Below are 16,478 nucleotides of genomic sequence, written 5' to 3' on the forward strand. Positions count from 1 at the left end.
CTGGGTGCGGCCTCAAAGCTATTGAGTTCTGGGGAAAGTGGGATGCCTCCACCCCTCCATGGCGGTGTGAAGAGTCAAATGCCGTCTGGCCTTTCTGGAGGGTGGGATCAAAGTGTGTGTTGGGGGGCAGCAAAAATGGGTCTGCATGCTGTCTGGGTGAGAGAAGGTGAGAAGAAAGAACTATTATGGGAAAGTAGAAAAAGAGTAAGGGAAGGAATTTAAAAGTACAGATCAGAAACTAGGCAAAAGGATATTATTATGGAAACATTTTAATTTGGATGTGCTTAAGGTTGAAACTTTGGTATCAACCTTCAGAAAATCCCCAGGCCTGCTGGATTTTTCTAGTGCCTTTACTTGTCTCCTTCAACATTTCACCTATTTGTCTAGTGATCCACTTTTCAATCTACATCCTTCCCAAACCCTCTCTCTTTCGCCTTCACAATGTCTGTTGGGATTGGACAGGCTTACATAATGGCTGTTTGGTCCCCATATAGTTTTCTCTATATTGCCAGTAGGGTGCAGAAGATTGAAAACTTTCTTGGGCATCTGTCCTTTAAATAAAGCAGCTGGGCTGGGGCAGAGCTCAGGACAAGATTTATAAGTTGGTTTTGTGAGTCACAGTGTATGCTGAGCATCCGCCCACTTGAGGCGAACTTCGCAAGTTTAGCTTGTGGGAACTATCAGACCAGGTCCAGGGACTGGGGCTTCCTCAACAACCCTGCTAGCGTTCAGCTGATGAGAACATCCTCAAGCTGAGGAAACTGTGGCTGAAGCCCGACAGAGTTCTGCTCCCTGTCACCCTTCTGCTGATGGGTGGCTGCTGAGCTTGTGCAAGGCAGAGTATCTGGTGGGAGAGGAGCTGGCTTGACCCCTCTGTCAGCGTCTCACATCTGTTCTGTGGGCATGCTGGGGCAAGTGCTTGCCCTCACACTCCTCCTGCTCATCAAGGGACATCAGGGCCAAGGTAAGGAGGCCCAGCCTGGTAGGGGTGGGCTGGCATGGACCAGGAGCTGTGGCCTTCAGGGAAATCAGGATGTGAGCCTCTGGATTGTGCTGCTTACATGGTCACCTGGACCTGTGACTCGGAGCAGCTCCCTGAAGCTCTGGGCAGGCTGGGTCAGACAGCAAAGGCTGGCAGTGGGTTGGGAGGTCCTTGAGAAGTGTGCATCTGGCCATGCCATCAGCAATCCAGGCCACCTCGGCAAGGTGAGTCCTTCCCACCAGCTTCAGTTTTCCTTTCTGTCTAGGGGGGAGAAATTGTCCTCCCTGCTGTCTGTAAGAATGAAATATCCTCTCGTTTGGTGCAGTTGCCAAAAGAGACAAGAAGCGGCCATGAACTTGGGTTTCTCAAAGGAAGTCGGGTGGTTCTGGAGCTCAGAGACCGACAGATTATTCGCTGAGGCAGGAAAGTTGAGCCCTGGCAAGCAATAGGCGGTGTGGAGGGCGGGGAGGGGGATAGGAGGCGTGAGACAAAGGCCCGAACAGAGGCTTTATTTGCAAGGGCTGGTCCCTCCATCAACTCTGTCAGCAGCCCAGAGGCCAAGGGAGCCTGAAAATTATTAGGGAAATGTTGGCTGGGGGCTTCCCTAGTGGCTCAGTTGGTAAAGAATCTGTCCACAATGAGGGAGACTGGGGTTTGATTTCTGGGTTGGGAAGATCCTCAAGAGAAGAGAATGGCTACCTGCTCCAGTATTCTTGCCTGCAGAGTTTTATGCACAGAGGAGCCTGGCAGGTAGAAGTCCATGGGATCACCAAGAGTTGAACACGACTGAATGACCTACACTTTCACTTTGGCTGGGGGCAGGGGGCGGAGAAGGGAAGAGAAGGAGACATACTAGGAAGTTCCATAGCAAACTGAAAACTCTCAGCTGGGCCCTGAGCCAACAAATGAGGGGGCAGGGAATCTCAGTGAGGGGTGCTCCCCCTTTCTCTCCAACCTTGTCTAGGATGCTCTGAAACTTGGAGCCTGCATTTTAAATCAGTAACTCTTTGCGGGGCATGGTGAATGGAGGTGGAATGAGAGGAAGGCACACTTGGTTGCAAAGGGAGGAAACTGAGGTACAGGGAAATGTTTGTTTAGGGCCTGTTACAGGCTGTCCCTGGGTACCCAGTTCAATCACTGAGCCCCTGGCACTCAGATATCCTTCAAGAAGATACATTCTAGGCTCTGGCATTTGTATGAGTACAGGTGGAGTAGGGCAGGGTGTGATGAGGAACAGGGAGCAGAGAGAGAAGTCTGGAGCCTGGGGCTCATGTGTGTGGGCTAGGGGGATCCAAAGATACAGGATCCCAGGTAAGAAAGCTAGATTAGAAACTTGAAAGCCAAGGTAGGGCCCACAGGGTTTGATGCCTGGCTTTGGGGGTGCAGGAACAGAAGGTCGGGGCTGACTCTGAGATCATGAGCCTATGTGTTGCTCCCTCCATCCTTGTGGCACTGTCTCTGGGCATGGCCATGCTAAATCCATTGCAGGGGGAAGCCAGGTAGCGATTCTTTGAGCACTGGAAGGGATGGACTTTGGCCTCACGGAACTTTTCTCTCATCTTGCTATACACTGTGTCTGTGGGGCTGGCCTTGTGTAAGTTGACTGAAACTGCTATAATTATTTGTTTCAATTTTTAAACTTCTTAGTTTAAAATAATTTTGACATTTCAGGGAAGTTGCAAGAATAGTACAAAGAATTCTTGTATTTCCTTCATCTAGATTCACCAGTTGTTAACATTTTATCACATTTGCTTTATTTCTCTTTCTCTCCAAATATATGCATGTGTGAATAGCTGTATAATAATAATTATTTTTGTGGAATATTCAAGGGTAAATTGCAGACATCACCCCTTTTTACTCTTAACTATTTTAGCACACATCTTCGAAAAACAAGAATGTCCCCATATCATGATATCAGCACAGTTATAAAATGTAGTACATTTAACATCAATGCAATCAAATATATAATACATATTTAAATATTACCAAATGTTCCCCCAGTGCTGTGTGCGTGCTTGCTAAGTCACTTAAGTCGTGTCCTACTCTGTGTGACATAGACCATTGGGCTCTTCTGTCCATGAGATTCTCCAGGCAAGAATACTGGGGTGGGTTGCCATGCCCTCCTTCAGGGGATCTTCCCAACCTAGGGATCGAACCCACGTTTCCTAGTCTCCTGTATTGGCAGGCGGGTTCTTTACTATTAGAACCACCTGGGAAGCCCCAGGTGTGCTATAACATCTCTTTTCCCATCCAGAATCCAACCAGGATCATGTATTGCCTTCAGTTATTATGTCTGTTTTTTAAGTTATTTATTTATTTGGCTGTATTGGGTCTTGTGGTGCAAAGATCTTCGCTTCATGTGGATCTTTCATTGCAGTGCATGAACTAAACTTTCTACTAGCAATTGTGTCTCTCGGGCTTCAGCACCTGAGACATGCAGGCTTAGTTGCTCCAAGGTACGTGGTAAATTAGTTCCTCAACCAAGGATCACATCTGCATCACCTGCATTGCAAGGCAGATTCTTAACCACTGGACCAGGGAAGTTCCAGTTGCTGTGTCTTTTTGGTCATCTTTAATCTACAGTCATTCCCTAAACTTTCGGCATATTTTATAACATCAACATTTTTGGAGTACAAGTCAGTTGTTTTCTAGAGAGTTCTACAATCTGAGTTTGTCTGATGTTTGGTCATAAGATTCAGGTCATGCCTTTTTGGCAGGAATACCACAAAAGTGATAGCATGTCTTTTTCAGTGCATCCAATCTGGAGACACAATGAGAGTGAAACCTTTTTTTCTAAAACTTGGTTTACTGAAGAATTCAGTATGCATCACATATGTGTAAGAAGTTCCTATTATGCTTTGCAAAAGTCTTCCAAAGCTCTCTCACTTCTCAGAGAGTAAAAGCCATACATTTCACAATGGTGCGTGGGATCCAGCCTCCCTGACCATTACCTCTTCTTCTCTGCCCCTCTCACTGCATTTCAGTCTTGCTGACCTGATGGCCCCCACACTTGTTTCACTGGGGCTTTGCACTGTTTTCTATGTGGAATGCTGCTTCCTCCTCATTTTCTGTGAGGTTTGAGTCCTTATTCTGCTCAGGCACTACCTCCGCAATGATATCTTTTCCACTAAAAACAGCCCCTCCATCTTGCAACTCCTTGTCTCCCTCTTGGCTTATTTTTCTCTGTATGCTCGTCTCCATTTTACATACTATATGTTTATTTTTGTTGTATTTTCTGTCTCCCAGTTTCCACTTCACCTTATTAGAGTGTAAGATCCATGAAGGCAGGGCTTTTGTTTTGTTCACTCCTGTATCTCCAGCATCTTGAGCCGTATCTGGCACAAGTATATCCTCAATAAATATTTATTGAATGAGTGAATACTTTATTTATTTTTTTTTGAATGAGTGAATACTTTAAATAATCCATAGAATAAAGTGAGTTTATTGGCCTACCAGAGTTTCTTTGGGAAAACTGTTTTAAATTTTATTTTTTTAATTTATTTTTAAAATTTAATTTATTTTTTTTTAACTTTACAATATTGTATTGGTTTGGTAAATTTCATTTATTTATTTTTAATTATTTATTTATTTTTTCTTAATTAAGACCAAATAGTTTATTTAGTATTCAAACTTTCATTATTCTCTTATAGTTTAAAAAATGTGTTATTTTATGATATTTTTCCTTTCTTTCTTTTTTTTTTTTAATTTTAAAGCATGTATCATCTCTATGGCCTTGAGGAAGTTAACCAACCTCTTGTTTCTCAATTTTTCATTCAAAACATGAAATTAACACTGGTGCCTGCTTCTGAGGAGATGTGTGAGGATTAGATGAGAGATAGTATATAAAGTGCTTAGAGAAATGTTGAGTTATTACAAGAACTCCAAACTGCAAGTTTATGTTATTCAGCTCTTTGGAAGCAGGGCATGTATTTCACTTAGTTTTGTAGTCAGAGTGAAGAAGAGAGAGATTATTTGGTAATCCTTTGTTGAACTCTCATTAATGGAATAGAAAGTGAGTTAGAGCATGCCAAGATAAGATGATAAAGTTTTAAGTGTGACCCTTTTCTCAGGGTTTCTCGTTGTCATAACCAAGATCTTAGGGAGACTTCAACATTTTTTCTTTTACTATTGGTATATGAAAATATTTTTGACATAAAAATCTTTGAATGAGATGAATAGATTGATATTACACAGTCTTAAAAGAACTTTTATGTTTTCTTAAAATAAGACAATATCAAAGTTTTCAGAATGCATTAACTCTTTCTGTCATGAGTGGTTTTTCTGGAGTATATAATACAATTTGATAGCATCTTAGAGCAGAACTTTTTTCAAATTTGAAGTCAATTCTATCAAAGTCAGCTGCTACTGTCTTCTACATGGCTTCTCAGGTTGCACCATCTTTGGTGTCATTTCAATAATCTTCAGAGCATCTTCTTCATGAGTAGATTTAATCTCAATAGATAGCCAGTGGGGATTTTCTGTTGACTCAGGGATTTTCTGGTGCTCTGTGACAATCTAGAGGGGTGGAATGGGGTAGGAGGTGGGAGGGAGGTTCCAAAGGAAGAGGACATATGTATACCTGTGGCTGATTCACATTAATGTATGGGAGAAACCAACACAATGTTGTAAATCAATTATTCTTCAATGAAAAAAAAAGAATTTTTTAAAAACTGAAAAAAAAAAACAAGTATTTATTAAAGCTTATTTTGAGTTTTCACTGAAAAAACACACAGATAAGCAGTGCACAGGCATTTGTTATTCAAAAAATGACTAACACATTTATTTCTCATAGAGTCCTGTGTATGTAATTTCATAGGCAGGTATGCTCTGTAAATTTGTGTTTTTATTCTCTTAAAGTTTCTGACAATTTATCAAATATGCCTTCTAGATGGCTACCATGTTAAATATTTTTGGAAAATGTTTTAGCAGTTTGTGTCACTTGCTTCTCTTTTTGCTTTAATTTTTTCAATTGGAGGATAGTTTCTTTACAATGTGTTAGTTTCTGCTGTACAACAGCTTGAATCAGTTATAAGTACACATACATAGACGTCAACATTTTTAACTTAAGGCAACATGTATTCAAGACATTGAAGCACGTGATTATACTGTATTGTAAAATAGTCTGTTTTCACAACAGCATCTCCCTCTCTATTCCCATTCCTTCCCTGGATATGCTTTGAGTAGCTCTGCACCAGGTGCTGGGCTAGAAACTGAGGATTCAGATGTGAATAAGCACACAACTCGTTCGTTCATAGAGCCTACACCATTTACACCAATTAACATACAGTTACAGTTGTGGTTAGCGCACAACAAAGTGCCTAACACAGCAAGTGCTCAAACCACGTTAGTTGAGAAAATAAATGAATTATTTTCAGACATCTTAGAGGAAGATTGGGATGATTTTTTGGGTCAGTTGTGTTGGGGAGCAAGGAACTTCAAATCACTGCTCATAAGAGTGGACTTGAGCCCTAAAGTTCACTTTGAATCCTAAATTCAGATTTTGGCTACGCATTCAGAGGAAACTCCAAAGGACACACCAGAGACTGTCAATGCCCAGGAGCTGCAAGGTTTGGGGTGAGATGTGCTGGACAAAAAAATAAATAAATAAGGTCAGGGACAGCATCTTACAGACAGCTCTGAAGGCTGCAGACTGTTCCTGAAGTTTGTGTTGAAACTTTCACTTCTCAGGTGGGAGTCACTGATTGCAAATGCTTTGGCTGGGATCCAGGTAAGTTCTAAGAAGACTGGATTCGTTTTTGTCCATCTTTTCCTCTTTATACTTCCCCTTAAACAAAGCATGAACAGTGAAGTTCCTGTGTATAGGAGAGAGATGAGGACTCAGGAAACTCAGGGCTGCAGCACTACCAGAGGGAACCAGTTCTGTAGAAATATCTCCAGAGGTAGCTGGACCATTGTCTTAATGAGATGTGTGCAGAGATGTGCACAAAACTATAAACATACATGGTAATGAGTTATTGTTAAGTGAATACACCCATGTATCTACCACATGCTCTCTCCCTTTGTTATCTCCTCTGTCTTCCACAAATATAACTACTCTTTTGACTTCTAACATCATAGTTAGTTTTGCCTGTATATAAATGGAATCATAATTATGTACTCTTGCATTTGGCTTCTTTTGCTCAACAGCTGATGAGATTTATCTCTGTTTTCACTTGTAGCTGGTTGTTTTTATGGCTGTATTCTATAGAATGACTGTACAATAGTTTATGCATGTATTCTACTATTGATGAACCTTTGGGTTGTTCCCAAAGTTTTTCCCTATTATAATCACACTGCTATCAGCCATTTTTCTTTCTTCTTTCTTTGGCTGTGCTGTGTGGAACTCAGGATCTTAGTTCTTGACCAGGGATCAAACTTGCACCTTCTGCAGTGGAAGTACAAAATCTAAACCACTGGACAGCCAGGGAAGTCCCCTATGAGGCTTTTGGTGCATGCATGCCTGTTGGGTGTATCTCTGGGGGTAGAATCCCTGTATGTATATATACATATAGCAGATGCTGCCAAACTCTTTTGCCAAGTGGCTGAACCAAGTAGTGTGTGAGAGTTCCAAGTAGCTTCAGGGTCACCAGCTTTGTGTTCTCAGACCTGCAAATGGGAAATGAAAGCTCAGGGCTGTGACGCCTGAAAGGTGAAAGTCAAAGCCAGGGGAACCACATATCTGTGGCTTCCCTGGTATTCTGCACGAAATTCCTACAAAGAGTCATTTCTGGGAACTGAATTTAATTAATTATTTAATCAACTGAACATTTCATTAAACCCTTCCTATGTTCCAAGAACTATGTAAGATTTTGTAGAGGAAACAAAGATGAAACATTAAGAATCTTTCAGACAGAGGAAAATAGGCCTGTATAATATCAACTCTAAGGGAGGACAGAAAATGCTACGTGTCACTGACAGGCAGATTAATCTCAAGCACAAAGGGTGCAAAGAAGATGGAAATTCCTTCTAGGTAGGGACACTGGGGAAGTGGCCTTGAAGGATAAGCAAGAGTTCAGGATGAGACTTCTCTGGTGGTCCTGTGGTTAAGAGTTTGCCTTGCAATGCAAGAGACACAAGTTCAATTCCTGGTCCCGGAAGATCCCACATGACACAGAGCAACCAAGGTCCTGTGCCACAACTACTGAAGCCCGAGCACCTAGAGCCCATGATCTGCAATAGGAGAAGCCACTGCAATGAGAAGCCTGGATACCACAACTAGAGAGTGGCCCACACTCAACACAGCTAGAGAAAGCCTGAGCATAGGAACAAAGACCCAGCACAGCCCCAAATAAATAAATAAATAAGAAGAAGAAGAAGAGTTCAGGAGAGAGGAGTAAGGTAGAAGGACAAGATAAGCAGAGGAAGAGCCAAAACAGAAGAAGGGAAAACACAGATTTGAATAAGGAACCATGAGAAGCAAATACACATTTATCTTGGAGAAAGACAGTATTACAAATGGGATGATTCAGTTAACTGATACAAAGAGTGGGACCTAAGCTAGGTAAATTTCACATGGGGTGGGGGAGGGGATGGGGGTGGGTTGGGGAGGAGAAGTTGCTTTATCTGAGAGGAGAAGTCAGTAGGAAGCTCCCAAGGGTGGGGCTAGACTGAGAAGAGAGGTGATAAAGTGGGTTGTGGAACTGGAGGATATTTTATGTACTTCATAATTTTGCCTTGACTACAGCCAGACCTGCCCCAGCACTTTGGGGAACTCACTGAGCTTTTTCCACTCAGTCCACGTCAGGAACCCCTTCTGTTGCCTCACCCCAAGCCTGGTGTCATAACCCAGAACTGAGAAAACCTCAACATCCTTTGCTGGCTAGGGGAAGTTAGACTTTTCTGAAAGTTGTATGTTCTCTCTCCTGCCCCCTCTCCCGGGGCTCAAGCCACACCCTTCCTCCCACCTCCCCTTCCTCCCACCTCCACTTCCTCAGATCAGCACGTCCACATCAGAGGAAGCTGGGCTGATGTGGACACTGCGTGGTTCTGCAGGCAGCAGCTCTGTCCTCCCTTTGCAGAGTTGTTTTACCCCATTCTTTCTTAACCACCGGAAAAGGGGCCTCGAAGTTGCTGAGTGCTAACAGCGGGGGCGGCAGCAACCCCGGGGGCCTCCTCTGGCCACCGGAACCTGCTGCGGCCTCTCCCCTGCCACTTGTTGCGGCCACCTCTACCTCTCACTAAGCATGTGAGAACTTCTGTTGAGTTACCTTTCCACACTGGCATTTATTGTCTCTCTCTTTGGCACGCATGGCCCTCAGGGACAGGGACCAGGTCTTTCTGCATCAGTTACACGCCCACTCACCTTTTTGCTGTATCCCTCCCAGGGCAACCTCACCCTATCTGCCTCCCTGTCCAGCCCTGCCTCACCCTGAAATATCTTCCTTTCCCCCACACTGGGCTGTTGAGGGCTGCAGAAGAATATTCAACAAGAAAGAGCAACTACAGACTGAGAGTCTTCAATTTCAGCTGGGTCCACAGGTGTCCTGGGAATCCTTGTTTCTGATCTACAGCTTTCCCCATTCTCCAAAGGGGTGATTCCAAACCTTCACTGTCTCTTCAAGATCCTTTTCCATCATCACAGCCTCTGTTGGCCTACACTCTCCTTCTCCAAGGAAATGGAGATCCCGGTTAGGAATTCTGCCAACCCCATCAACAATCCCTTAATGTCAGCTGACCTCACCTTATCTCCCTTAAGCAACCACACTCGCCTCTGCTCCGTGTTTAGGGAGCTCTCCTCCTGTCCTTGGTCAGTCCTTGTGCTCTGGACAGCATGGCTTCTTCTAGGAGGCCATCCAGGACATGCCCAGTCCATGATACCTCTGATCTTTCTTCAGCTGTTCCTTTTCTGTTGGTTCTCTGCTCTTAGTTCATTATCCTGCCATTTAAAAATCTATGTTGGAATACCACCCAGCTTTCCTCTGCTGTGTTTTTCTTTCCCAAGTGTCTCTTTTACTACTCATACAGAACACTTTCCTTCTGGTACCTCTGGTCACTGAATGTGTATGTGATTTTTTCCCCACACCAACAAATCTTCTGTGACACCAGCTGGGTGTCCTACAATTTGGCTCGGTTCTGACACCATCTGCCTAGAGACAGAGTTAGAGCTCACAGGTTAAGGGCTCTGTTCCCACAAGATTGCCTCCCCCTGATATTTGAGACACCAGTCTCAAGCCCGGGTTGTAGATCGGAGATTCCAGTGACCTCGTCTTCTGGTTCAATTAATTTGCTAGAGCAGTTCATAGAACTCAAGGAAACACATTTCCAAGTTTATTAAATAATATGAAAAAAAGGTACAGATGAACAGCCAGATGAAGAGATACACAGGGAAAGGTCTGAAAGGGAGCTTCTGTTTTCTTGGAGTTGGGGTTCACCAAGCTGGAAGCTCCACTAAACTCATGCTATTGGGATTTTGTGAGGGCTTCTTCATTTAGATGTGATCAGTTATTAACTATTAGCTCCTATTAACTCCATTTCCATTCTCTGTCCCTCCTCTGAAGGATGGGGAATGTGGCTGAAAATTTCAAGCTTTTAATCATGGCTTGGCCTTTTGTTTTTTTTTGCCCAACCCCTCCCACCTGAGTCCACCTTGAGTCACCTTTTAAAATTTTTTAAAAAATATTATTTAACTTTTTGGCTGCACTGGGTCTTCATTGCTACCTGCAGGCTTTTCTCTAGTTGTGGAGAGTGGAGGCTGCTCTCTAGTTGCAGTGCGAGGCTTCTCATTGCAGTGCCTTCTCTTGTTGCAGAGCATGGCCTCTAGAGTGTTGGGCCTCGGGAGTTGCTGTGCATGGTCTTAGTTGTCCTGCAGCATGTGAGATCTCACCCGAGTAGGGGTTGATCTGTGTCCCCTGCATTGGCAGGTGGATTCTTAACCACTGGACCACCAGGGAAGTCCCCAGAGTCATTTTAATAAAATAAAGGATGGTCCTGGTGCTCTTCTTACTAAGGAATTTACAAAGGTTTTAGGAGCCCTGTGTCAGGGATGGGGATCAAAGACTAAATACTAAAGCAAAAGATGCCTTTATCACTGGGAAATTACAAGTATCAGAAACTCTGTGCCAGGAACAGGGGGTGGAGAGAGACTTTTATGTATATAAAAATGACATATATATGTGTATATAAATATATATAATGTACATATGTGTATATTTCCATTACCTCACAAAAACCAAACCAACAAAGCAAAATAACACCTGATGTTCTTCCTCTGGTAGTTTCTTTCCTAGCCCCTTTTTATTTGGAGACAGACCCTTTGTAAGTGTACAAACTGATACAATTCACATGAAAGTAAAAGAAAATAGAACAGTGTAATTTAAAAATGACCACAAAGGCAGCATAGCATCAGAAGTGTAGATCACACATTTGATTCCTTAAGTATTTAGTAGTCTAGTCTATAGCTTAATCACTCCTTGTGTACTTTCTATTCAATTTTGTCACAGTGAAAGAGAACTAGAATGAAGGCTCTAGTTCCTTTATTTTATTTTTTGACTTGCATACACTGTCAAATACATTTATTTTAAATTCATTTTATTTTTTCATTTTTGGCTGCGCTGGGTCTTTGCTGCTTGTGGGCTTTCTCTAGCTGTGCAGGGTGGGGGCTATTCTCTAGTTTCGGTATGCGGGCTTCACATTGTAGTGGCTTCTCTTGTTGCAGAGCACAGGCTTCAGTAGTTGCAGAACACCGGCTCAGTAGCTGCGACTTGCTGGTTCTAGGGCGTGTGGGCTTCAGGAGTTGTGGCACAGGGTCTCAGCTGTGGCTCACGGGCCCTAGAGCCTGCAAGCTTCAGTAGCTGTGGTGCACCGGCTTGGTTGCTCCTCATCATGCGGGATCTTCCAGGATCTGGGATCAGACCTGTGTCCCCTGCATTGGCAGGTGAACTCTTATCCCACTGTGCAACCAGGGAAGTCCTGAAGACTCTATGTTTTGATCTGGTGGTGGTTATATAGGAATTTATAATTATTCATTATATTATGTTTATATCTTAGGTACACTTTAATTTTGTGCTACCTCTCAATTTAAAAAAAAGGTAAAAGTAAAATAAAACCATCACAACCCTCTAAAATTAAACTCATGTTCTACCATTCCACTCTCCAAACCTGTTGGAGAGAGCTTTTGACCCATCCTTAGCAGACCTGTAAGTCAGAGACATGGGTATCCACACATATGCGGCTGCTCTGTCTCTGATGCCCTATTCCATACACCTTTCGCTATCTCCCTGGCCGGTGTGGGTGCCCCAAGCAACAGCTAGGTCACCTCCTCTGGGAAGCCATTCTTAATGCCCCAGGGAAAAATAATGCACGCTTTCCTTATTCTTGTGTCACACCTTGGCATACCCTCATAGCACAGCTCACATCAAGTTTTTGGCTCTTTTCCTCTAGACGGTATGCATAGTAAAACAGAGACTGTAACTTTTTTTTATGTCTTTGCCCAGTGCCCTTAACAATCCTATTCTCTAAAATAGGAGTGATATTGCAAATACCTTCTTGCAGATATGATATGAGCAACAGTAATCGTAACAGCTCTGAGCAACATGGAGAGCTTTCTTTGGTGTATTGGCTGAACTTCTTCCCCGCCTTTGGGCCAGTAAGATGCCTCCGTGCATGCACTAGTAACTGTGGCTCTTCACAGCTTCCACATTATCCTTACATGCTTCTGTTTTGATCCTGTTCTCTTCTTATTATTTGGCTTTCATTCCTTATTGAAAATCATGCCCTGCCCTATAAATTTTGGTTTTGTATTAAGGACTTCTGGCACCCATGCTTGAGAGCCCTTAAACTTGTTTTTTTCTTTTTTGGCTGCATTGGGTCTCAGGTGAGGTATGTGAGATCCTTCTTTGTGGCTCCTGGGCTTCTCTACTTGTGGCCCATGGGCTTAGTTGCCCCACGGTGTGTGCTATCTTAGTTCCCTGACCAGGACGTTCCCTGCACTGGACGGCGAACTCTTAACCACTGGACCACCAGGAAAGTCCCAAACTTGGCTTTTATTATTGCTCTTGGAGTTACCACCATGGAATACTCAGGAGCCATCTGCAGCCTGAGTTCTTTACTGCCTTGCGTGTGTGCTCAGTTGCTACAGTCATGTCTGACCCTTTGCGACTCTCTGGACTGGAGCCTGCCAGTTTCCTCTGTCCATGGGACTCTCCAGACAAGAATACTGGAGTGGGTTGCCATGCCCTCCTCCAGGGGATCTTCCTCACCCAGGGATCAAACCTGTGTCTCTTCTGTCTCCTGTATTGGCAGATGGATTCTTTACCACTAGTGCCAGCTGGGAAGCCCTTTACTGCCTTAGGTGGGGTGGAAATTTGGATACCCATTACTTAGCCCAGTGCCTGGCCAATGAAATGTGTCTCCATTGATGTGGTTCCCTCCCCACTGGGTCTTACCCTTTACCCTTCATTTGACTGATACTGCTATTGTCAGTTAAGCAGTCTTGGGAGTTCTATATCTTCCTTTGTGCGTGTCCCTGTGTACTCAGTCATGTCTGATTCTTTGCAACCTCATGGACTGTGGCCTGCCAGGCTCCTCTGTCCATGGGATTTGTTTAGGCAAGAATACTGGAGTGGGTTGCCATTTCCTCCTCCAGAAGATCTTCCTGACCCAGGGATTGAACTCACATCTCCTGCATTGGCAGGAGGATTCTTTACCACTGAGCCACCCGGGAAGCCCTTCCTTTAGCATCTGCTTGTGATATACTGGGGGCATTTCCATCTTTCCCTGTACCATTCTATTCACAATTCTCCCCAACTCTACTTGCCTGGGCTAATCTCTTGGATGTAATTTTTTAAAAAAATTGTGTCCTGTTTCCATAGTCTGTGAACGTGATGTCCTGTTTCTGGAAAATTAAGACTTATGATATATATGTATTTCCATCTCTCTTAATTCTATCTCTAATATTCTGCCTAAGGGCTGCATCTTCTGCTTGATTCCCTGTCCCCAGAGGGCCCTTGAAGCTGTGGTTCCCCCTACTTGGAATGCTTTTTCTATAGCTTCCCTCCTGCTTGAATTCTGCATATCTTTCATTTCTTAGCTCAAACGTCACCTTCTCTGGTCATGAATCTACCAATTACTGTTATATTATCTTTTAAAACTACTTTCATGGCACTTATGCTTCTCTGAAAGGATCTTGTTTCATTTTTCTCTTATTTACGGTGTGTAACTGAAGTTTAAACTTCACAAGTGCAGGGATCTTATCTTTCTTGCTCACTTTTCTAGTTCAATGCCCCTGAACAGTGGGTCTCAATTTTGCCCCCCAAGGGACAATTGGAAATGTCTAAAACATTTTTTTTGTTGTTGTTATGACTGGGGCAGGGGTGCTGGCATCTAGTGGGCAGAGGCCAGGGATGATATCACATACCCTTATGAGTCACAGGCCATCTCCCCTGTCCCCTGCAACAGGGAATTAACAGGCCCCAAAGATCAAGTGTTGAGATTAACATATCTTCCCTAGAACAATTTCTGACACATAGAGATTATTCAGTAGATACTTGTTGAGTACAGGAGTGAATAGTCTTCTCATTGTCTCAAAGGAGCTCACTGATTCTTATAGATGTACTATGGGTTTAGGAAATCTTCATCAACCTGTAAATTTACCTAGCCTACTTTCTAGTCGGTTTTACTTGTGAAAGTTTCCAATCCACTGATTTCTGGTTGTCATTTGAGTTACGTATCAGGAAGACTTTTCTAATAATTAGCTTGCTAGTAATTCCACTCTTGCTCTGGTAGTGTTTCCACAAGTGGCAATACCACACTTTGCTCTTATCAAAGTACATATTACTTAGTTAAATGATCAAAACAGCTCTCTGAAGGGTAGTAATAACTCCTTTTTCATATTTTATCAAAATATAAAATATAGTAATATACAAAAAGTTTACATAAACAGCTTGAACTGAAAAAAATTTATATTATGTTATATTATTTTCTGCTGTGCAGCAAGGTGAATCAGCCATAAGGATATATTTATCCCCCCCTTTTTAAAATTTCCTTCCCATTTGGTCACCACAGAGCACTGAGTAGCGTTCGCTGTGCTATACAGTAGGCTCCCATTAGTTATCTGTTTTATACATAACATCAGCAGTGTCTTTATGTCAACCCTAATCTCCCAATTCATTCCTCTCTCCCTTTCCCTGCTTAGTGTCCATACATTTGTTCTCTATGTCTGTGTCTCTTTCTGCTTTGCAAATAGGTTCCTCTGTGTAATTTTCTAGATTTCACATATATGTGGAATGTGTTAGTATGTGTGTTAGTATATGATATTTGTTTTTTTCTTTCTGACTCACTTCACTCTGTATGACAGTCTCTAGGTCCATCCACATCTGTGCCGTCTGTCCAAATGGCACAATTTCATGCCTTTTTATGGCTGAGTAATACGGCATTGTATATACATGCCTCATCCTCTTTATCCATTCCTCTACTGATGGACATTTAGTTTGCTTCCATATCCTGACTATTGGAAATAGTGCTTCAATAAACATTGGGTGCATGTATCTTTTGGAATTATGGTTTACTCAGGTATATGCACAGGAGTGGGATTGCTGGGCCATGTGGCAGCTGTATTAAAAACCTCCATACCATTCTTCATAGTGGCTACGCCAAACCACATTCCCACCAACAGTGTAAGAGGATTCCCTCTTCTCCACATCCTCTCCAGCATTTATTGTTTGTAGATATTTTAATGATGGCCATTCTGATCAGTGTGAGGTGGTAACTCATTATAGTTTTCATTTGTGTTTCTCTAATAATTAATGATGTTGAGCATCTTTTCATGTGTTTATTGTCCATCTGTATGTTTTCTTTGGAGAAATGTCTATTTAAATCTTCCAGTCATTATTGATTGTTGATTGGATTTTTTTTAATATTAAACAATGATTTTATGTTTTGGAGACTAATCCCTTGCTTCATTTGCAAATATTTTCTCCCATCCTGAGGATTTTCATTTGTCTTATTTATGGTTTCTTTTGTTGTGCAAAAGCTTTTAAGTTTGGTTGGGTCTAATTTGTTTATTTTTATTTTATATATTCATTACTTTAGGTGGTGTGAGAAAAGATCTTGTGTGATTTATGTCAGAGAGTGTTCTGCCTATATTATCCTCTGAGTTTTATAGTGTCTGGCCTTACATTTAGGTCTTTAATCCATTTTGAGTTTATTCTTATGTATGGTGTTAGGGAGTATTCTAATTTCATTCTTGTACATGTAGATGAACTTTTACATATATATGTACATGTAACCACCACCCATCTCAAGAAGTAAAACATTTCTTTATTAATAACCATGTTGATAAGATCCATCCACATTTTTGCTTGTAGAGTAGTTTATTCTTTTTCATTGATGTTTAATTTTCCATTATATGAATATAACATGATTTATTTACTCAGCTAATGATGACTGGTATTTGGGATTCCCCCCCCTTCTTGAATTATTATGAATAAAGCCATTATGAGCTTTCTTGCATACATTTTCTTGAGTATTCACAAGAAATACTCTTGTGGGCCATAGGGCA

The 16,478-nt window shown here is 42.4% G+C and overlaps 1 protein-coding gene across 3 annotated transcripts in view; it reads left to right on the forward strand.

The window, feature by feature from the left end:
• The first annotated feature begins 618 nt into the window (after positions 1–618).
• The window catches only part of CD244 (CD244 molecule), a 39,212-nt gene continuing 23,352 nt past the window's right edge, over positions 619–16,478 (forward strand). Inside the window, exon 1 of one of the 3 annotated variants that reach the window (XR_003508812.1) lies at positions 619–964. Coding sequence is in view for 2 of the 3 variants with exons in the window: in XM_027528331.1 (XP_027384132.1) it covers positions 904–964 (61 nt within the window). In the remaining variant the exon portion in view is untranslated. The remainder of the gene's footprint in view (positions 965–16,478) is intronic. The other 2 variants (XM_027528331.1, XM_027528332.1) reach the window with 2 other exon arrangements.

Source organism: Bos indicus x Bos taurus, chromosome 3 (genome assembly GCF_003369695.1).
Source record: "Bos indicus x Bos taurus breed Angus x Brahman F1 hybrid chromosome 3, Bos_hybrid_MaternalHap_v2.0, whole genome shotgun sequence".
NCBI classification, from domain to species: Eukaryota; Metazoa; Chordata; class Mammalia; order Artiodactyla; family Bovidae; genus Bos; species Bos indicus x Bos taurus.